The sequence below is a fragment of the Mastigoproctus giganteus genome, chromosome 6 (genome assembly GCF_048544385.1).
Source record: "Mastigoproctus giganteus isolate SK-2022 chromosome 6, ASM4854438v1, whole genome shotgun sequence".
NCBI lineage: Eukaryota > Metazoa > Arthropoda > Arachnida > Uropygi > Thelyphonidae > Mastigoproctus > Mastigoproctus giganteus.
In genome coordinates, this window is record NC_143580.1 from 193,574,811 (window position 1) to 193,596,514 (window position 21,704).

The 21,704-nt window shown below is 34.7% G+C and overlaps 1 protein-coding gene across 4 annotated transcripts in view; it reads right to left on the reverse strand.

Moving 5' to 3' along the window:
• Positions 1-21,390, reverse strand: part of L2HGDH (L-2-hydroxyglutarate dehydrogenase) — an 86,339-nt gene extending 64,949 nt beyond the window's left edge. The window contains exons 1-2 of one of the 4 annotated variants that reach the window (XR_016547079.1): positions 20,654-20,941; positions 13,802-13,932 (exon numbers count right to left, since the gene is read on the reverse strand). Coding sequence is in view for 3 of the 4 variants with exons in the window: in XM_090375587.1 (XP_090231713.1) it covers positions 13,802-13,932; positions 20,654-20,772 (250 nt within the window). In the remaining variant the exon portion in view is untranslated. Of the gene's footprint in view, positions 1-13,801; positions 13,933-19,743; positions 19,979-20,653; positions 20,942-21,287 lie in introns of those variants that run through there. The other 3 variants (XM_090375589.1, XM_090375587.1, XM_090375588.1) reach the window with 3 other exon arrangements.
• Positions 21,391-21,704: the final 314 nt, after the last annotated feature.

Sequence of the window (21,704 nt, forward strand, 5' to 3'; positions counted from 1 at the left end):
GCAAAGAAGAGAAGAACAAACCAGATCAGAACCATGTAATGGATGCGGGATAGTATTAGATACTCCAGCTGAAGTTGCAGATGAACTCAACAGTTACTTTGCATCAATATTTACAGAAGAAAAACCCTTTGTGTCAATGAGAAATTATGGGAGTGAAGTTGAAAAAAATGTAATTAATGATGTTGAAATTTTGCATGTTTATTTATTGAAAAAACTGAGCCTACAGGCGAGAAAGGCTCCTGGGGTCAATGGCATATATCCTATAATCTTAAGGGAGGTGGCAAGTGATTGCATTGAACCACTGAGGCTAATTATGAGATGCTCTCATAATTAGCCACTGGACTTGGGAGTGATTCCACTGGATCGGAAAAGTGGAACCGCCCTTATGTATCTCCAATACATAAGGGTGATTCTAAGAGTGAAGTGGGAAATTACCGGCTGGTCAGTCTAATTTCAGTAGTAGGGAAAATCATGGAGACAATGATCAAGGGTGGAATGTGGGATCATTTAGATAGAAATGGAATTCTGAAGGATACTCAGCATGGTTTTGTAAAGGGAAAATCATGTTTAACTAATCTGGTTAGCTATTTTGACAGGGTCACTCAAGAGATGGATTTAGGGAATAATTTTGACATTGTTTATTTGGATTTCAGCAATTTGACAGTCATACATGAGTAGTAACTTTATAAGCTGAAACTTGGAACACAGGGAAAATCCTTAGATGGATAGCTGGATGGCTTCGGGGCAGGAGGCAGAAGGTTGTGATAAATGGTTATTCCTCAGGTTGGGTTGATGTAAGAAGTGGGGTTCCCCAAGGATCAGTATTGGGACCACTGTTGTTTTTGATTTTCATAAATGACATCGATGAAAGGATAGAGGGCGTGATGTCTAAATTTGCAGATGATGTAAAGATTGGTAGAATATTAATGATCACCGCCACACAGAGCTTCTTCAGAGTGACCTAGATAGACTTCAGGGATAGTCAGAAAAATAGCAGCTATGCTTTAATCCAGCAAAGTGCAAGGTATTACACCTGGGGAACAGTAACCCCAAAATAACTTATACACTTGGTGGAGTTGAGCTAAAGCCAGTAGTGGAGGAAAAGGACTTAGGTGTTATAATACAGTCAGACATGAAGTTCTCCGAGCACTGTAGACAGGCTGCAAGGAAGGCCAATGGTGCCCTATCAATGATTTATCGAACGATTGCTAGTAAAAGATAAGGGCATCATAATTCCATTATATAAGGCTATTGTTAGACCACATTTGGAATACTGTGTTTAAGTATGGAGGCTGCACCTAAAGAAAGACATTGTGCTTCTTGAAAGGGTCAAAAAACAGGTAATTCGCCTGGTGGAATCAGCAAAAGGGCGTTCATATGAGGAAACACTTCGAATATGTGGGTTGTAGAGCTTGGATACTAGGCACCTTAGAGGAGACTTGATTAAGGTGTTTAAGGCTCTGAGAGGCATAAGTAAAATGAATGAGGACGAAATTTTCATGGTTATAAATAATTCTAGAACTAGGGGCCATTATTTCAAGTTACAGGGGGAGATGTTTAGACTGGATTTCACAAAGGTTATTTTTTAGCCAGCGAGTTATAAATTACTGAAATAAGCTACCCACATGGGTGGTAGAGACTAATAGTTTGGGGAAATTCAAAGATCAGCTGGATAATTATCTATGGGAGGAGGGAAATGCATAGGTTGTCTATTTTCTTTTCTTTCATTAATTATTTATTTTTTAATTTTGTTCTTATTATTATTATTGTTTTATTTTATTTATTTATTATTATTTTTTTGGCTGGTGCAGCATAACCCATAGGCTTCCTTGCACCACGTGGCCATTGCTAATACTAATACTAACATGTCATCCTACAGCATAAAATTTATGACCACATGCTGCATTTCAGACATTGTAGGCAATAGTTTGAGAATGCTACTATGCATTATATTTTACTGTCTTTATTGTCTAGGGATGGTACTGTCCCACAGTGACAGAGTTAGACTTATGCTCACTTCAGAAATGACTACATTATCCATAGGTCAACCTAAAGTTACTAATATTGTTTTTATCGAATAATATCACCAAGAAGGCAAATCCATTATTCATTTAAAACTTGAAGGCAATGTTTTTATCCTGTTATTCGTTTAAAACTTGAAGACACTGTTTTTATTTTGTTCATTAAAAACTCAAAGGTACTGTGAACAAAAGTATCTTTAAGTTTTTAACTTTGCCTTTATCACTTTGATTACTTTATTTACGGTTTACCACTCATTTTGCAATTTTTAACTAAATGCAAAAACTTTTTTCACCATTTATTTTCCATGTCTTTACTAAAATCTTCCAAATTTCTTTTTTTTTGCCTATCTACACTTGCTTTATATTCCAATAATTATTTATTAGTTTTATTTGTCAAAAATTTCTGAAAGCTTTGATTTTTGTCTGTTTTAACACTTTTGCAGTCTTATTTTTTCATACAAATTACCATTTTTAATTTCTCAATACAATATGATGTACTGAACAATCTCAAATCCTCTAGTTACCCTTGTATCATCAACTTACTCATCAAGATCCTATTCTATAAAGATGTATTAGTTGTGCTTTTCTCATTTCTGTTTTTGTGTTCTATCATGTCAACTGGTGGGTGTCTTTGTTTTGAAATACAGTCAGTTCTGCTATAACGCAGTACATGTGTTCCTAAAAATCTTCACGTTATGGTATTTCACATTAAAAACAACAGGACTTATGGGGAAAATAGGGATAGAGGCAGAGCACTCAAAAAAAAAAAAGTCTGGAAAGTAAAAACACTAAAAAAAGTTAGAAACCCAATAAAATTGCTAACACAGGTTTAAATATCTTAAATTTACCTTGTTTTTTTTTGGATTGTAAAATTTAAAACAGCAATAAAGGTAAGCAATCAATAACAACGAACACAGGACACACAAATTTCAGAAGTGAGACAATTTTACGAAGCTTAAAAAATAGGAATGAAGAGAAGATTCTGAAAATTTATTTATGTTTTTTTATGATTGAAGAGGAAGGGGAAAGACATTTCTCCATAATAACGTAAAAACCCACAGAATTCCACTATCGGTATTATCGCAAATGCAATAAGATTGAGTTTACTACCCGTTTATAATTAGATTGCACTAACTGAAAAGCCAATTTGTTTTTATTGTTTTATGGTGGTAACCTCCAGAAATGTGCTCACGCCTCATGAAATTTCTGTTCGAACAGAAAAATGTTGATTTTGAAAATGAGTCGACCAACAATATCACAAGTCATCTTGTGTTATTGTTATTTTTGGTTTTTAGGAGCATTAGCAACTAAGGTCATATTGCTCCGGGGATATGCGGTGGTCATTCCCTGACCTTTCCGCATCCTCTGTATTTGGTGGTCACGGACTCGAACCCCGGTCTAATCAAGAAACGTGTGCTACGCACTGCTGCTCCTGTCCACCTGGCTACGGAGGCACCCTCATCTTGTGAATACAGTGAATGAAAACAGTGTCTCTGACCAATACAACTACAGTAAATGGGAAATATAGCTCTCACACATTTGACATTTTTTTAAGCTCGTAAACTTGTAAGTATTGCTGCGCAGGTTGCCACATTCAGCTTGGTGCCAGGTTTTGCATTCACCTAGTGTTACTAGTAGACGAAATCGCGCACGAGCCAACACAAAAATCACATTATACTTGCATTGTTCCCTAATATATCAGTCACGTTGGAACAAATTCGTGTTGCAAAAATGAGTGTTATAGGAGAACTGACTGTACTGTGTTTATAATTGAGCACAGGGCAAAATTTTAGTAGCTTTTTTTTTTTTTACCTTTCTCTTCAAATTTTCCAAAATATCTCTGTAGATGTTATTGTCATTTTCAACTCTGCTGTTTAAATCTCCAAACATTATTTATTTCTCTTATTTAAACTATTATTAAATCCTTTCTTTGCAACTAGTTTCTACTACTGCTTCCAACATATTAAAGAACTTTTCTATATTTTGAGCCTTCATTTGGGCTGTATTTACAGACATCACCCAACTTTACCATCTTAAATTTTGCCTACATGAATACTCGATAATGCTTCCCAACCAGTTCCAGAAGTTATTGCCATGCCTTCCTTATGCTGTATGTTACTTCCAGAATAAATTAGTTGCAGCTGCCCTTACACCTGTTATTCTGATATCATACTAGCATTAGTTGAGGCATATGATGCAAGAAAGCAAGCTTATACAGCATCAGCCAAAGAAAAAAAAAACCTGTTCCAGCAATCAACTACCCGCATGGCTAAAGGCAAACTTCTGCACATCTATTCTGCAACTGTCTTTCCTCAATTTGAATGTATGCCCCCTCAGGTTCGTAATAAAGATATGTGATCTTGTCAAAAAATGACTGTCATTGAAGATAAGCAAAGGAGCAGAAGAATTATTTTTGCAAGATATATGACAGGATTGAGTTTTAGGAGGATTGAAACTAACTAAGTTATCTTTGCCTGCATTGAAGAATTACATATAAATCAGAATTTAGGGAATTAGTAGTAGATATTTGAGAAGTTGAAGCCATCTGTATAGGGCAAGGTTTCTCAAACTGGAAGGTGGAATGTAATGTGCTATCATCAGCAAAACTATGGATACAATTTCCAGTCAATGGAAGAAGGTCATTAATATACTGGAGGAAAAGGCTAGGAGAAAGAACTGAACCTTGGGAATGCTTGCATTAGCGGAGAAGATAGAAGACAGAGAGATGTCTACCATCACCCACAGTGAGAGTCAGAGAGAAAACTGGATACCCAATTACAAAAAATAGTTGGCAAATCATAAGATGGAAGCTTACTTAAAAGACCTTTAGGCCAAACATGATTAAAAGTCTTTGAAATGTCAAGAGTAACTGCTTGAGTTTCACCAAACTTTTCTATTGAGTTTGCCCATAGATGGGTAACATAAACCAGTATATCACCAGTGGATCTACACTGAGGGAATCATACTGACAATCATTGATCAGATGGAAAGTTTCTAGATAGTTTAGGAGTTAGCAGTTAATAGATTTCTCCATTACTTTTATAAAGAGTAGAAGTAAGTGCAATTGGACGATAATTGGTTGGGACGGGTTTTTCCCCCTTTTTGGAACTGGCTGGATATGAGCTAATTTCCAAGCAGAAGGGGGAAAAACTTTTGGAATAAGAAAGTTAAAAAAGGTGACACAGAACAGGAGTAAGTTCAGGAGCACAGGTTTTGAGAATAAGTGGAGAAATACCATCGGGACTTGGTGCTTTCTTGGCATCAAGACCAGTGTTGAATCCGGAGCATTTGCACCACAGGGGGAGAATGTAAACTTTGGGGTACATGTAGTATTTTTTTATTATTATTTAATATTTACAACATATGTATATGTTACAAACAAATTTGTATATTTATATTTATGCATATTTATGAATGTTATAATAAGAGAATATGAGAAAACAAAATAGGAAACAAAAGGAAATATTTATTATTTAATATCTAAATACTAATAGTCAGTTCACAAAAACTGCATTACTGACAATAATTACAGTTTAATATGAAAATCACCGATTAAAATTTGCAAAAAAAAAAAAATATATATATATATATATACAAATTATAATCGTAAAATAATAAGAGGAGTTTTACCTCAATATAGTACGTAGAACACTTCCGTATGATACTCTCCAGAAATTAAAACGAAAACTTACATTAGAGTAAAAAATAATTAAGAACCAATTTAATGCAATTAAAAATATTAAAAAGAATCTAACGAAAATATTCAAAACGATTTTCCTTCCTTTCTGGAGAATATCATACAGAAGTGTTCTACATACTATACCGAGGAGGAAGGAAAATCATTTTAATATTTTCATTATTCTTTTTAATATTTTTAATTGTGTTAAATTGATTTTTAATTATTTTTTACTCTAATGTAAATTTTTCGATTTTTTTGTTTTAATTTCTGGAGAGTATCATACGGAAGTGTTCTACATACTATATTGAGGTAAATTCCTCTTATTATTTTACAAATATTAATATCAATGTAGAACGTATTGAGCATTACAGCTCTGATTCATACTAACAAATTATAATCAAACAAGCAAGTACTGTATTGTAATAATGTTATTCTTCTTTGCATGTGTATCAATGATTTATTAAATTTTCCGATAACTCATTCGGGCCCTCAGCTTATCTTCATGCAATCTTGTAATATTACAGTACAGATGCATATATAATAAAAAGGCTATAAAATGTATTGTTTATAGATTGCAACCAAACTGTTTCATTTGTGGTATACAAAGGAAGAATTAGCCACAAGTTGTGAAAAAAACAAAAAAAAAAAGTGAAAATCATAAAGCGAAACTGCTGAAAATTGAATTAGCGACTGTAGACTCCCCTAAAAGCTGCGGAACACTTTGTAATTACAATAGCATATGTCAGGAACCAATTTGCGATATACAAACAAAGAATTAGTCACAAGTAGACCATTTGTGTGAAACACTATCAAGTGATAACTGGTTGTGAAAATAAAAGGAATCTGAAAACCATAAAACGAAAATGCACACACTTGAAATAGTGGCATTTAGTTACAATTTGTGCAGCCAGAAATATTGCCCATTTAATTATTTCGAAAATTTCTTATCTTGAATTTTAATGATTTATTTTCACTGTCTACCACCTAACAAGTACCAGACTTAGTTGATGTGATTTTTTGTGTTGTTTATTTGACATAAATTTATTGAATTCATGTTTTATAAAATAAAAATTACTATTTTTCACTGGGTGGGAAGTTTATTCCACTGGGGGTGAGTTTCACCCCCAGTTTAAGACAGAACATAACTGAGATGAGCAGTGGCTGAATCAACTGATAACTGGGATTCTGTCAGAAAAAGTATGTGGGATTTTGGTAGACTTAAGTGGAAATGGACATCATTGAGATTGAAACTGAGACCACATATATTTGTGAAATAAACAAGGAAGTTTTCCTGATTTATTTTCTGATTTATTAGCTTAAATTGTCATATTAACTTATTTTCTAGAGTAGCTTTATATTCCTAGTTACGATACTTAGTTTAAAGTTTAACTTAGACAGAGATTTTGTAGGTATTACTTAGTATTGGTAACGGTATCAAATCCACGTGTTACAAATTGAACGAGAGGTCTTTTTTTTTTAACCAAATTTAGTCGATTTATTAACCAATTGTTATATCAAATTATCTTCTATAAGTAGATTATAGACCTAGTCAGGATCCTTAGTTTATTCTAAATTGAGATAGCGAGATTTGGAAGCTAATCAATACTTACGAGTCCGTAGAAGTACCGTTTGAGAATTCCCGCCATTTTTACACGATAGCATAAGCTTAGTGTAGTATAGTGCATAATATAATATTGTCAGTTAATCAGTAAATCTATTAATCTTGATAAACTTTATTGTCAATTAAATTGTATTTTTAACTCTATATATATATAACGACTTAATCGTAACAAATAATTAATACATAACTATAGTGGTACACGTGATACGGAAGTTGTATAAAGGGAACTCGTAGAAAACACTAGATACCGGAAAAAAAAAAAACATAACTGTTTTGGGATATATCTTAAGGATTTAATTTTTGTTTTGAAATTTTATTGAATTAAATCGGAATCATGACTCTGACCAGAGCAGCAAAGCAAAAGGCTCAAGCTAATGGGAGTGCTGTGGTTCAGGGGAGAACTGAGGGGGGGCAGTTGCCCTCTGAATCACAGTCTTTTAAAATGCACTGTTTGCTTGATGTTTGCGGAGCAGTCGGGTACGGGACATGATACTGCCAAGGGCAATGTCTTTGTGTGTGCACGATGTAAGGAGTGCAAGGAAATCAGGCGACAACTCAGAGTTGTTATGGGCCTTTATGAGAGCTTGAAGGACAGGGTGGATGCCCTCGAAGGAAATAAATTGAGGGGCCCATCAAGCTCTCAGCTGCCCACATCAACGCCAGAGCTTGCACTTGGTCATCAGGCAACACAGAGGCAGCCCCCTAGGCAAAATGCGCTGGTCCCACAGGAACTAGTAGTTGTTGGTGACTCTATTGTCAGGGAAACGGGGAACATGCTTTGTAAAAAGGATAGGTGGAATAGGACCAGGGTATGTCTGCCAGGGGCAAAGGTTGATGACGTTGTAGAGCAGATATCATCTTTTAAGGGCACAAAAGGTGATATAGTTGTACACGTTGGCACTAATGATATTAAGAGTAGGAGACCGGCGGAATTACCTAGCAAGTACAGGTCACTGTTGAAAAAAAGCCGTGAATTAGGGTTGAATTTGAAAGTCTCTGCAATTCTGCCCAGACACGATAGGAGGGAGTATATGATGAGAGCCTTGTCGATCAATTCGGTCCTGGAGGGATTGTGCAAGGCTCAAGGGGTAGAATTTTTTTCAGCCTGGACTGTACTTGTTAACAGGAGAGATTGCTTCTACAGGGATGGGATACACTTAAATAGAAAGGGTGCAAGAATTTTTGCTGATGCTGTCGAGGCAATGTTAGGTGGGTCGGAAAACTGCTAGTTGGGGGGGGATACAAGGACTAATAGATTAACAGTAGCCACTGGCAGAGGTGGAAGTGATTCTTGCACTGCTTCTATTGAAATGAGCAGAAGCCTGAAAAACAAGATGCAGGATATTTCAGAGACTGCTGGGAGTCATTGCGGTACAAGTAAACATATGGGTTGTGTTAGGGTAGCTAAGAATAGAAACAGGTGCATGTATACCTGCGTGTACACCAATGCTAGGAGTTTGGTAAATAAATTTGATGAATTTGAGGTATTGCTCAAAACATCAAAGGCAGATATTGTTGGGATATCAGAGACGTGGTGTCACACAGATATAAGTAATGCGGAACTGGAATTTGGGGAATACAATGTGTATAGAAAGGATAGACAGGACAGGAGGGGAGGAGGGGTTATGCTATTAGTTAAGAAACACAAAGTCCAAGGAAGTGAAGCCAGTCGACATCGATGGACAGAGCAGTGTCGAGTCAGTTTGGTGTGACATAAGCATAGGGAAATCAAAATTGAGAGTAGGAGTGTGCTATAGGCCTAATGACTCTGATGAGTATAATAAGATATTGTACAGGGAAATAGAGTGGGCCAGTAAATCAGAGAGTCTTATAATGGGGGATTTTAATTTCCCAGATATTGACTGGAATTTGTGGGTTGGTCACTCGCACACTAGCAAGGCTTTTGTGGATTTATTGGATGATTGTTTTCTACATCAGCATGTTCGTGAGGCAACAAGAGGGAGCAATACTCTTGATCTGATTATCAGTAGTGATTCTTCATGCATTAAGAATCTGCAGATAAATGAACCACTAGGTGGCAGTGATCACAGTGTGTTGAAGTGGGATTTACTCAAGGAGGTAACTACCATCAGAGGTAAAGGGAAGGGTTTTTGATTTTGTAAAGGCGACTATGATGGTCTGAGACAGTATTTAAATTCTATACAGTGGGACCAACTGATGATGTTACCAACAGCAAACTCAAAATGGGAAGCATTCAAGAAACTAATCTTGGAGGCTACCAGGCTTTACATACCAACTAAGAAATATTGTTCAAGGTTTAGGCCTAAATGGTTGTCAGATGAACTAATGAGACATGTGGCAGAGAAGAAAAATGCATGGGATACATACAAATTAATGGGTGACATGGAAGCCTATGATAGATATAAGTTGGTCTGTAACCAAGTCACAAAGGAGATTAGGCAGGCAAAGGCAGACTACGAAAAATCCTTGGCAAAGGATGCAAAGAAAAACAGAAAAGAGTTCTTTACATATTTAAACTCAAGAAGGAAAGGGATGAATCAGATTGGTCCACTGGATATTGATGGTTCAACAGTTGAGGATCCTGCTCAGGTGGCTAACAATCTAAACGAGTATTTTGCATCTACATTCACGCATGAGGAGTTATTCAGGAAGGAGAATGATGTAGGTAAAGTAAACATTGGCAGTGAGCTGGATGATTTTGTAATAACTGAGAGGAAAGTGGAGGAGAGATTGTTGAGGATAAACATAAAAAAGGCACCTGGGGTGGATGGGATCTATCCAGTTATATTAAAGGAGGCAGCAAAGGAAGTAAGCAAACCCCTAGCCATAATTATGAGAGCTTCTTTGGACTCAGGGGAGGTACCCATAGACTGGAGATGTGCAAATGTAACCCCAATTCACAAAAGAGGATCAAAGGCTGACACAAGTAATTATAGACCTGTTAGTTTAACTTCTGTTCCAGGTAAATTAATGGAGGCACTGGTTAAAGAAGCACTGCAGGATCATCTAGACAAGAATTCAGTTATAGCTCAGACGCAGCATGGTTTTGTTAGGGGCAGGTCTTGCCTGACCAATTTGATTGGATACTATGATGTAGTCACAAAAGAACTGGATGCAGGGAATAACTTTGATATTATATATTTGGATCTTAGAAAGGCTTTTGATACTGTTGCACATGGAAGACTGCTGCACAAATTGGAGCAGTGTGGCATTGGAGGCAAATTGCTGCTATGGATAAGGGGATGGTTGAGTGGCAGAAGACAGAGAGTGGTAATCAATGGACACTGCTCAACGTGGACTAATGTTATTAGTGGAGTTCCTCAGGGTTCAGTGTTGGGTCCGTTGTTGTTTTCGGTGTTTATGAATGATATTGATGATGGGATATCAAGTTTAATGTCCAAGTTTGCAGATGATACAAAGGTTGGCAGGGTTGTTAAGGACACTACTGACGCTATGCTGCTGCAACAGGATCTGGAAAGGTTGAACAGATGGGCTGAGAGGTGGCAAATGAAGTTTAACATTGACAAATGTAAAGTACTACATATGGAAAACAGTAACCCCAGAGCAACGTATCAACTCTGCGGTACTACACTGACAGTGGTGGAGAATGAAAAGGACCTGGGGGTAATTGTGCAGGCAGATATGAAGTTCTCTGTGCAGTGCAGACGAGCTGCAAGAGTAGCTCATGGTGTCTTGTCAATGATATACAGGAATTTTTCTAGCAGGGATAAGGAGGTGATTATTCCCTTGTATAAGGCAATGGTTAGGCCACATCTTGAGTACTGTATACAGGTCTGGAGGCCTCATTTCAAGAAGGATGTAGAGCTGCTGGAACGGGTACAGAGAAGGGCAACAAGATTAGTGAATGGAACAAAGGGTTGCTCTTACGAAGAAAGGCTTAAGTTTTGCAAATTACAGAGTCTGGAGACTAGGCACCGGCGAGGTGATCTGATAGAGGTGTATAAGGCTTTGAATGGTTTGGGCATGCTCAATGCCAATGGGATTCTTCATCTTGCTCAGAATAATCACCTCAGAGGGCATAAATTCAAATTGAGGAAGGACGGATGTCGGATAGATGTGCGGAAATTTGCCTTTGGCCAGCGGGTGGTTGGTTGGTGGAACCCACTTCCATCGCTTGTTGTTGAAGTTGATAGCCTAAACAAATTTAAAGCTCAACTGGACAGGTATTTCGAACGAACGGAGGGGTGAAATGGGAGTGGTGTGTGTTTTTTTTTTTTTTTTTTGGCTGATGCTGAATAAGCTTGCTTTCTTGCATCATATGCCTCTACTAATGCTAAAGTTTGGAAGGTTTAATAATTTTGTAGATAAGTTTGTTCTATTATTTGATTATTCATGATGTATTCAGTAGTAAGAAAAGGTGGTGAGGACATGTTGTACGAAGGAATGAAATTTTTGGATATGGCATAGACGTGGCAAGAATATATCCAGTTCCTTGATATAACATGGTCTTGACAATGCCCACACACACATACTAATCACTCCATCTAGTCACTATCTGGCAGAGTAGAGGCAGTAAGGTTATACACTAGCTGATCTGGAAGCCTCTTAGAGATAGTCCTGCTAGATAGTCCACTGGACCGAACCTATTGGTTCGGTCCGCTGGACAATTTAGCAGCCACCCTATGAACACCATTTTAGAGCTGTACACTCAAAATGTAAGGAAGATTGGATCTTACCATGATGTCCATCATAACCTCAAAAGACATCAATCATACTGTGTGATGGAAGAGATAAGGAGTTGGCAGAGCTTTTCTCTGGAGACTAAATATGGGTTCCACCACTTCAAGCCTCCAATAAGCAAAGTGGTGGTATTGCACAGGTTGATGAGAGTCATTACCACTTTATATTGCCTGGTAACACAGAGGGATGGCATACCTTTGACCACACTTTGACCCTTGCTTACATTGGTTCGCACGTGGGTAGTCATCTCCAGTATTCTAGGTGCCATATTTCAGGACTTGCACAAGGGGATTATACCCAGTTACGAACAGTCCTGCCATTATGAAAGTGCAAGCAGAAGATTCTGTTGTCATAGAATGACCAAACTTTGCTGAAATTCGGTCTACTTGACTTGATTGTCACCTGAAAATCAGTTCCATCAGTGTTTAGACTTCCAGATTAGCAAGCCCAGCTTGACACACCTGAGAGAATGTCTGTGACAGCAGACATTCTCTCAGGTGTGTCAAGGTTAAGAACAATCTCATCAACCTAGGAAAAGCAATGGTAAACAATATGGAAACTAACAGAAAAAAAAATAGTAAAAGTAAAATTTTAGATGAGCACTGCAAACCACATTGTAACCAACCAACAAGATGTATGGGACAACCAAAACAAGTAAAATTTAATAATATTTATTTAAAAAAACTAATTATTGTACAGTACAGTAACATCAATTGAAACTAAATATTTACTCATATCACTGATGATGCCAATTTCTTGGATGAGTTAAACTTCAGGAAACATAATGGAAATTACAGCATTCAATCATAACAAGCCAAATGGATTGACCAAATCACGACAGTAAACTTTTGCTAAAAATTTGTGATTTGATAGTGATAAGTAATTATTTTAGTTTTTCATTTTTGTGAGTTCCATTAATTTGAGGTGTGTCATTTAAAAAACCAGTCACACATTATATGGAATGCAACTTACTTTACATTCTGTAATAAAAGGAAATAAAAATGTTATAATAAAAAAATTCACTTGATTATTTATTAAATTTTTATGTCAAAAATGATCCAGATGACGTGAGCTACATTTCTTTTATATGGACTGTGATGAAAATTATTCTGATTGGTGACCCATATAACAAAGGCTTTACTTTACACAGGAGATTCTAATCACTTCACTCTCTTTCAATTTACTCAGTTAAGAACATGGGTAACTACTTATCTGAATAATAAATCATACAGAAAAACCTATAAATCTTTTAGAAGTTTACAGATAAAAATTTCAAATATATAAGAAGTAAAAGCTAATAAATGATGTTTCATTTATTAGCTTTTACTTCTTATATATTTGAAATTTGAATAATATTTCATTTTAATTTTTTTTTTTCTCTGTTTGAGAGGAAAAAAAATGAAGTGAAATAATGAAAAATGGCTGCAATCAACAGAAATATATCACTCTATTCTGGAAAAAAAGAACTAAACACAGATCTTTCCAATTGAGAGGCAAACAGCATGGTTACTATACAGGGAGCCCAAGCTAACCTAAATTAGCATGCAGAAACAATATAAGTAAAACCAAAATGTCAAACTGAGTTGGATGTATATTGCATAAAAAAATTATTAGAATATGGAAATGAAAAAAAATTTTTTTGGCAAGCTAATTTAAATAAGCATTTTTAAGGGAAATAAATTATTATCTTTATAATAATATTTAAAAAGTGTTAATTAAAATTTATAGTAAAAAATATCCTTCAAAAAATATTAATTATTCTAAATAATCACAAAATCTATTAAAAAGTATGTATACCTAATTTGTGCTCCTTTTCTACGACAGAAAATTTCAAATGTGGGTATGTGAGTATGAGTTCTCGAGCTGTGGCCATTCCCACAATACCCCCACCAACCACCACAATATCGTATTCTTCTACTTCATTCCTGCTACAATAAAAGTTATATAATTTTTTAAAATTTTATAAACAAAAAAATACAAATTTTATAAAGAATTATAACATTTCACTAGTTATTTGTTTTGAGGGATTATGCACCTGAGAGACAGCATACAGATTTTCTTCAGAATGTATTACAAATAATCAAAACATTTCTTCTTATTTTCATTATTTGTAATACATTTTAAAGAAAACCATTATTATAAAGGATAACATTTTTTTATTACATTTGCCATTTCAGATACCAAAAAATAAATAAATAAAATAATAATAAATAAAGACTTCAAGATAATAGAAGAAATACAAGTTGGAATACCAGGATAATTCATAATGTGGGACACAGCCTAAGTACTACAAAAAACTGGCCAGAAGTTATAATTTTTGTTCTAGTAATTGTAAACTTTAGTTTGCATTTAAATGAAAAAATAAATGAAGAATCCAGTCAAGTTTTACTAGTTCCGAAGATATTCTAACTGAAAATATTCCTAACATGACTTGCTTTCTATAACTATTAAATAGTGAAATATTATACTGAATGATTACTTAAAATCTTTTCACAGGCTGTTGTTGTTGTTGTTTGGTTTTTTTAGGAGCATTAGCAACTAAGGCCATATTGCTCAGGGATATGCGGTGGTCATTCCCTGACCTTTCCGCATCCTCCGTATTTGGTGGTGATGGGCTCAAACCCCGGTCTAATCAAGAAGTGTGTGCTACGCACTGCTGCTCCTTCCCACCTGGCTACGGAGGTGCCCTTCACAGGCTGTAAAAGCTGATATAGTGGAAACCACGTCTATTTTTTCTTCCTAATGCTCACACTACACTATCGTAGGAAGCAGAGTTGACTGGTTGTTTAAGGTAAGCAATGAGGTAACTTAGGAGGCCACAAGGAGTCAGTATATGATGTTAATAAACTGCATCAGTTCTAGGCTGGTCTGCATGCACATATGAGGAGGAAGAAACCATATGTGTCCACGTGAGATAAGCTAACTACAATCCTGAGTTAAATAAAAGAAAAAAAAAAAAAAAAAACTTTATAGGTAATTCCTCTAGTTTACAACAGGAATAAATCTTAGATCTTTTTAAAACAGGTGGCAGAGCAAAATATCCACTACTCTGCCCATAATGTACAAACCAATATTTAATTAGCTAAGGGTGAATGGTGATGGGCGAATTTTTGTAGAAAAGAGGAAAAGTCATAAAAATAAGAAGAATCTTATAAGATTCTTCCAACACATATTAGGAAAGAAATAATTAAAACCACAGAAGACAATGACACACAATGTTATGAAGTAGAAGATAGAGAAATATATTCATTTTATGTCAGGCAGGATGAGAAACATTACATGTAAGTAAAAATGTAAAACATGCATTTATTTACAACAAACCAGAATCTTTCAAGCTTAAATTTGTTTGTAGTTTTATGTGTACTTTTTTTTTATTATGTAATTATATTTTTTAATCTTTATCTCCACCACTGCCAGTCAACAATGCAATAACATATCTTTGAGATATTACCTCATAAATATGAGATAATACATCAGTATTCAATATTCTTATAAAACATACAGAAAAATGCAATCAAAAGTTAGTGTAAATGCCAGGAAAACAAAGATATTGACAGAATGAAAAAGAAAAAATGGACAGATAAAAATAACAAATAATATGATGATTAAAATTTGTGATACAAAAAGAAAACTACTGAAATATGTTTGACATTATAAAATCAGTTATTTCAAACACATCACAAGATGTCCACATTATGCCTTTGGAATAATCTTGGTGGCTGATAATTATCCTATTCCTCTACTCTAACCCAGGTCTGCCCTGGATCTGTGGTAAAAGATGAAGGTAGAAGAAAGGGGGGAGGGGGAATGGCTGGGTGGCTTACTGCCTTTGGAATTATACCAAAGCAATAAGAGAGATGTGTGCTGATCATCAGCCTACATAACAAAAAAAGTATCAATAATAAATTCAGTGACCACATATCAAATTTCAAATAAACACTTAAAACTGTCAATAATTTTTAAATTCTTATGTAGAAAACAACAACTTGTACAATATATGAGTATATTCACTACATTGGAAAAGATGAAAATCAATACATGTAAATAAAAATAATCCTGGTGTTCATATTAAAAATAAGCATTTATTTTACACGAATAAATCAGAACTCGCAGGCTTAAATTTGTCTGTAGTTTTATGTACCTTTATTTTTTATTATTCAATTACATTTATGGAGTGTTTCCAATATTTCCTAATGTAGAACAAAGGTATATATACAGTATTTTTCCCAGACACCCCATATTATTTTATTCCATATATTGCTTCAAGCAGAAATCATATTTAAAAGCCATATTATTATTTATTATTATTATTACTAGCCATATAGTGAAAGGAAGCCAGCCTGAGGCTTATGCTGCACCAGAAAAAAAAATTTTCCGAGTTACCTTGAGAGAGAGGGAAAACAAAAGTCAGAAGTAGAAGGGAATCACCAAGAAAGAGAAGAATGATGATATCCAGCTCAGGACCCTCGGTGTGCCAAGCCCATACACACCAGATGTGAGCCCCTAGGGTTATCAAATCCTCTAAGATAATGCACGATTAATACAGGTTAATATGATTTGATTCTGCACTAAATAAGGTAGTGAGATTTTATAGTTTCTATAATCTTAAAAACAGAAAACCTGAAAGATTAAATAAAATTTAAAAGCATATTTTTATACATAAGATGCTGTTAATGAAAGTGCTCAACTAGATTTTCTTTTTTTTTCCTTCTTTTATGGTAGTCCAAAGTTTGAAAGGTTGTTAGAACCTATAGTACTCTAGCACAGTGTTTCTCAACCTTTTTGTACAAAATTCCCTCTTTAAAACAAAAAATAAATAAAATAAATAATATATTATATAAAGCTAAAAATTATTTTAAAAAAATAATAAGGAAAGAAAGTGAGGGAGATGGTGAGTGACAGAAGTTGAGAGACCAGTTTTGTAAGTTGTGTGGTAACATCCTTATATTGTTAATTTTGTGATTATTCCTTATTATGCATATTTTATTAGTTTTCTTCTATCTCCCTCACTTTCTTCCCTTATTATTATTTTTCTTTTTCTCACTTTATTGTCCATGCTCTGCTTAGGCTTAGCATTTGCTGCCTTCGACTGCACTAGACTAATTCCCCATTTTTCTATCTTATTTACACCTTCTTGTTATTCCATTCAACATATAATCCAGTTTTCTCAAATTCAGTTGACATATTCCCCCCCCGCCCAAGGCTTCTCTCACATACCCCTAAGAGTACATGTGTCACCAGTTAAGAAAAACTGTTCTAGTATATGTATGGCCTAAGGAGGCAGAAGATTTTTGTCAAAACCAAACTAAACTTTTTGTAAATTGAAATTTTCAGGAAATATATAAGAAAGAAGGTTGTTCCAAGCAACAGAAGAAGAGATTAATGATGAAGAGAAAAGGTTAGTTTGGAGTTGGAGTTTCCAACTGAAGTGTCAGTGAACGTTGACTAGTTGATGTACGTTTTGATTTCTTTAGAAGAAAAAATGGTGAAATTACAGATGCTGATTCAAAATAACAATGAAGAAAATAACTGAGAAGATATGAGATAATGCAAATATTTTTGGTTTTATAATTATTTATGTGGTGTTAAAAAATATAAATCAGCATCTGGAAGCCTCATTTTAGGAAAGACGTGGGTCTGTTAGAATGGGTGCGGTTGGTTGGTTGGTTATTAGGAGCATTAGCAACTAGGCCATATTGCTCCAGGATATGCGGTGGTCATTCCCTGACCTTTCTGCATCCTCCGTATTTGGTGGTGACGGGCTCGAACCCCGGTCTAATCAAGAAGCGTGTGCTACGCACTGCTGCTCCTTCCCACCTGGCTACGGAGGCACCTAGAATGGGTGCAAAGAAGAGTAACAACAAAATTAGTCAGGAAACATAAAAGGGTACTCTTACCATGAACTTCATTTCTGCAAATTGTAGCATCTGGAAACTAGATGCCTGCAATGAGAAATGATACATCCTTACTCTTGCTCAGAAAACACACACAAGGTGGCATAAATTAAATTAAGAAAGGATTGTTGCAGGACAGATGGGTAAAAATTTGCTTTCAGTTAGAGAGTAAATTGTTGGAACAAACTTCCATCTAGTGTTGTGGAAGTAGATAGTTTGAATAAATTTAAGGAGAGATTAGATAAAGTATTAGAAGGGATGGATAAGTGATGAGAGAAGGTTTTTTTTTTTTTTTTGGATGATGCTGTATAAGCTTCTTTCCTTACATCATTTGCCACTACTAATCCTAATATGAATTTTCAGAGCACACTAGTTGCAGAGATGATAAAAACTATAAACAAATAACATTAAGATGCCTTTGTTCTGAAACTTTAGGTGTGCAATTTGTAAGCAAGATCTCTCTACAGCACATTCAATAGATTAAACACCAATTGAATGTGCCAAAGAATTATGAAAAAAATTAATTGTACTTGACATGATGGCCACCATTAATGCTATACTTCATTACATATTAACACATTAAAACCACCTGACTTTAAGAACAATTTTTTCCAATTTTACAGAAAAAAAAACTGGATATTTTTGTCAAGAAACCTTTTCCAGTGGATAACTAATTCAGCCATGGTGAGAAGAAAGCCCAAAAACATCTCTGTCGCCCCAGTCCAAAATAACTCAATCCCATAATTTTTGAATTCTGTTCATAAAGGTCACTGGTCAAGCCAGAGGCAAAGGGGTTAAATATCAAGGCAACTAAGGCATCAGAACATAGTGTCTGTTTGTGCGTATGCTTCATTCAGCTTGCTGAACAAAAAATATGAGTTTTCAAACGACAATTACAAAGTACCCTCTCCTTAGACTGATTAGCTCTGCCAAGGTGTGTAAAAAGCCATATAAATTCTTCCAGTCTCAAATGAATTTTATTAAACATTTTAACCATTACACATGTGAAAATTTTATCACTTATTCCAGAATCTGTATATCAGCTGTCTACAATTTTATTTTAAATAAATCACTTTTTAAGGTATATTGACCATTTTAATTGATACATACATGCTTCTGATTCTTTAACGAGAGATAAACTGAAAACCATTATCCCATTGTAAAAATACCACTTTTCCACTCTTTCCGTCCTTTCCCACCAGGGATGCCAAGTGTTGAAAATGATTTTTATAGATAATATAGAAAAGAAAAAATTTATTTTTATCATGAATAGCATTCTTTAAATATTATTGTCTGCATGTGTAATATTACTAAGAAATATCACTTGCAATTTGACACCTGCTAAATTCATTAAGGAATAAAAAATTACAATGGACCAGCAAATGGAAAGATTCTAGCTAGTTGATATCATAGCACACGGCTTGTCCAACTATGTCACAAGCCCTCCCCACTTTTGCAGGATTGTAAAATGTGGTGATTTCTTGCTTTTTTTTTTTTTTTTTTTTTGCGTCCTATTGAAGCATTAAGTTTAACAGCACACTGGATGTCAGAATAACATTCTGGCCCTTTTTTTTTCATGAAAGTAGAATACTTTTGTGACACCTTTCTGGAATGCAAATACACCAGTTAGGTGACTTACAATTTGTGAATACAAATTTTACAAACTCTATAAACAGATGAGATGGTGATCTCCGAAAAAGCTCTTTGATATTAGAAAACTTGCCATTGCAATAAAAGGCAGTGTTTCATTATGTGATGAACTGTACTTGGCAAGACAAATTGGAAAAATGTAAAGATTATTCCATAAAAATAATATAAAAAGCTCTTTGATATTAGAAAACTTACCATTGCAATAAAAGGCAGTACTTGTACTTGGCAAGACAAAATGTAATAACGTAAAGATTATTAGCTACTCTCTCTCCCTCTCTCTCAGTTTACACAAAGCAAACAATATAAAGGAGAAAAAAAACCAATGCATATACAAGTCTAGAGGCACAATTAGAAAGGCACATATAAAAACCACCACTAATTCCAAATCAGTGACTTGGGAGCAAAAAATATTTTTCTGCAGGGCCTTTTCAACTACACAATATCATTGCTAAGTTAAAGCTTACTCCAGAAATTTTTATCACTGTTTCATATTTTTGATTGGTATTCACTAAACGAATGGTCTAGCCCTATCAAAAAATGAGTCAAAATTAGAATATAAAAAATATATATATATGAGAATCTGTAGCACAGCTATGATTTTGGCCCATTCAGAAATTTCATTTGGGTTAGAAATTCTGATTTCATTTGGGTTAGCAATTCAAACCACCAATGCTTGAGTGAGTCATGTAATAGCTGCACCACTGAAGAGAATGTATTTATATCCTCAGCAGTTTCGTCAGGAGTAATAATTAGGCCTAATGAGGATACTGCGACTAACAAAGTACACAAACTAAGAATACCTTTTCACACGCCATAAAGTAGCCAAAAAATACACGAGCCATAAACCCAGAAGTACCCAATCCTTAAAACTAAAAGTAGACATGCCACAAACCACATTATACTTTGCGCTACAGAAACAGTTTATTATTTATTTATTTTATTACTATTTTGTATAAATACACTGACACAGTAACAACTTTCATGTTACTAATAAAAACACCATCTAGCTTAGTTTTGAACTGGAAAATTAAACTAATACAACCTATGCTTGTCACTACAACTCACTATCTTATCACTGGAAATTCCAGAAACGAATGCCACCAACCTTGAAAATTTTATAGATTGTTCAGAAAATTTATTAGAGTTTACACATAAAACTCTCTTAATTAGATGATTACTTAACGAAACAAATTTCTGGAAATTGCACAAAGTATACGAAGCCATTCTAGCCGAGAAATATTTATTGTGCTGTACTACGCCAGCATCGTAGATAACAATCTTCACGCATTACTGTTCTGTGCCAAGATTTCCAGATTTCAACGTTTCATCGGGAATGCGAAGCCCAAAATTTTAAAAGATAATTCAATTTAATTAATCTGTAAGAACAGGTAAGGGAATAAAGGCAGGAATGCGCGTCAGTTTACCAGGGCGGTCCCAGGAGGACATCATGTGTAGCAGAAAAAAAGAGTGAAAAAAAAAAAGGCAATATTTTGATAATAAGCAGCTATAACCAATTCACCATCTTCCTCGGACTGCCCCTGCCCACAGTACCCCAACTTTTCGCCAAGGAACCCACTTTTGTTTTTTTAAAGATTATCTACCTACTAGCATTCACACTAGCAGTATTACCCGAAGATTTGGATCGACCTATAAATGAAAATATAATAATAATAAATAAAAAAATAATAATAATAAATAAAAAAAAATAATAATAATAATGAAAAATAAAAATTTATAACCTCTAATTTGCAGTTTTTAAAGTTTTAAAAAAATAATTATTTAGAAAGAAATTACTGCAGGTATTAAAACAGTGGCAGACCAGACCGGTAAGAAAAACCGTTCGTATAATCCCTTAATAAATAATTCTATTAAAATTACATTTTTTAAGTGGAACCCTACAGCTATGCACTGCGCTAAATAAAAAAATAAACAAAAATTAATGCTGAATAAAAATTTTATGTTAAATTTATTAAATAAAAAAGCAAAACAGAAATCAGTGTTTTCTTTTTATTTTTGCTGCTATTTTGGATCTTCAAATTTGCAAACTTACCAGTACAGCTTTTGAGAATCGCTGAGGCAGTCTGCAGATAGAAGGTGGGAATTACTGGTTTAGAGACTAAGGCTATCTAAATGGAGGACTATGCGTGGCCATGGAA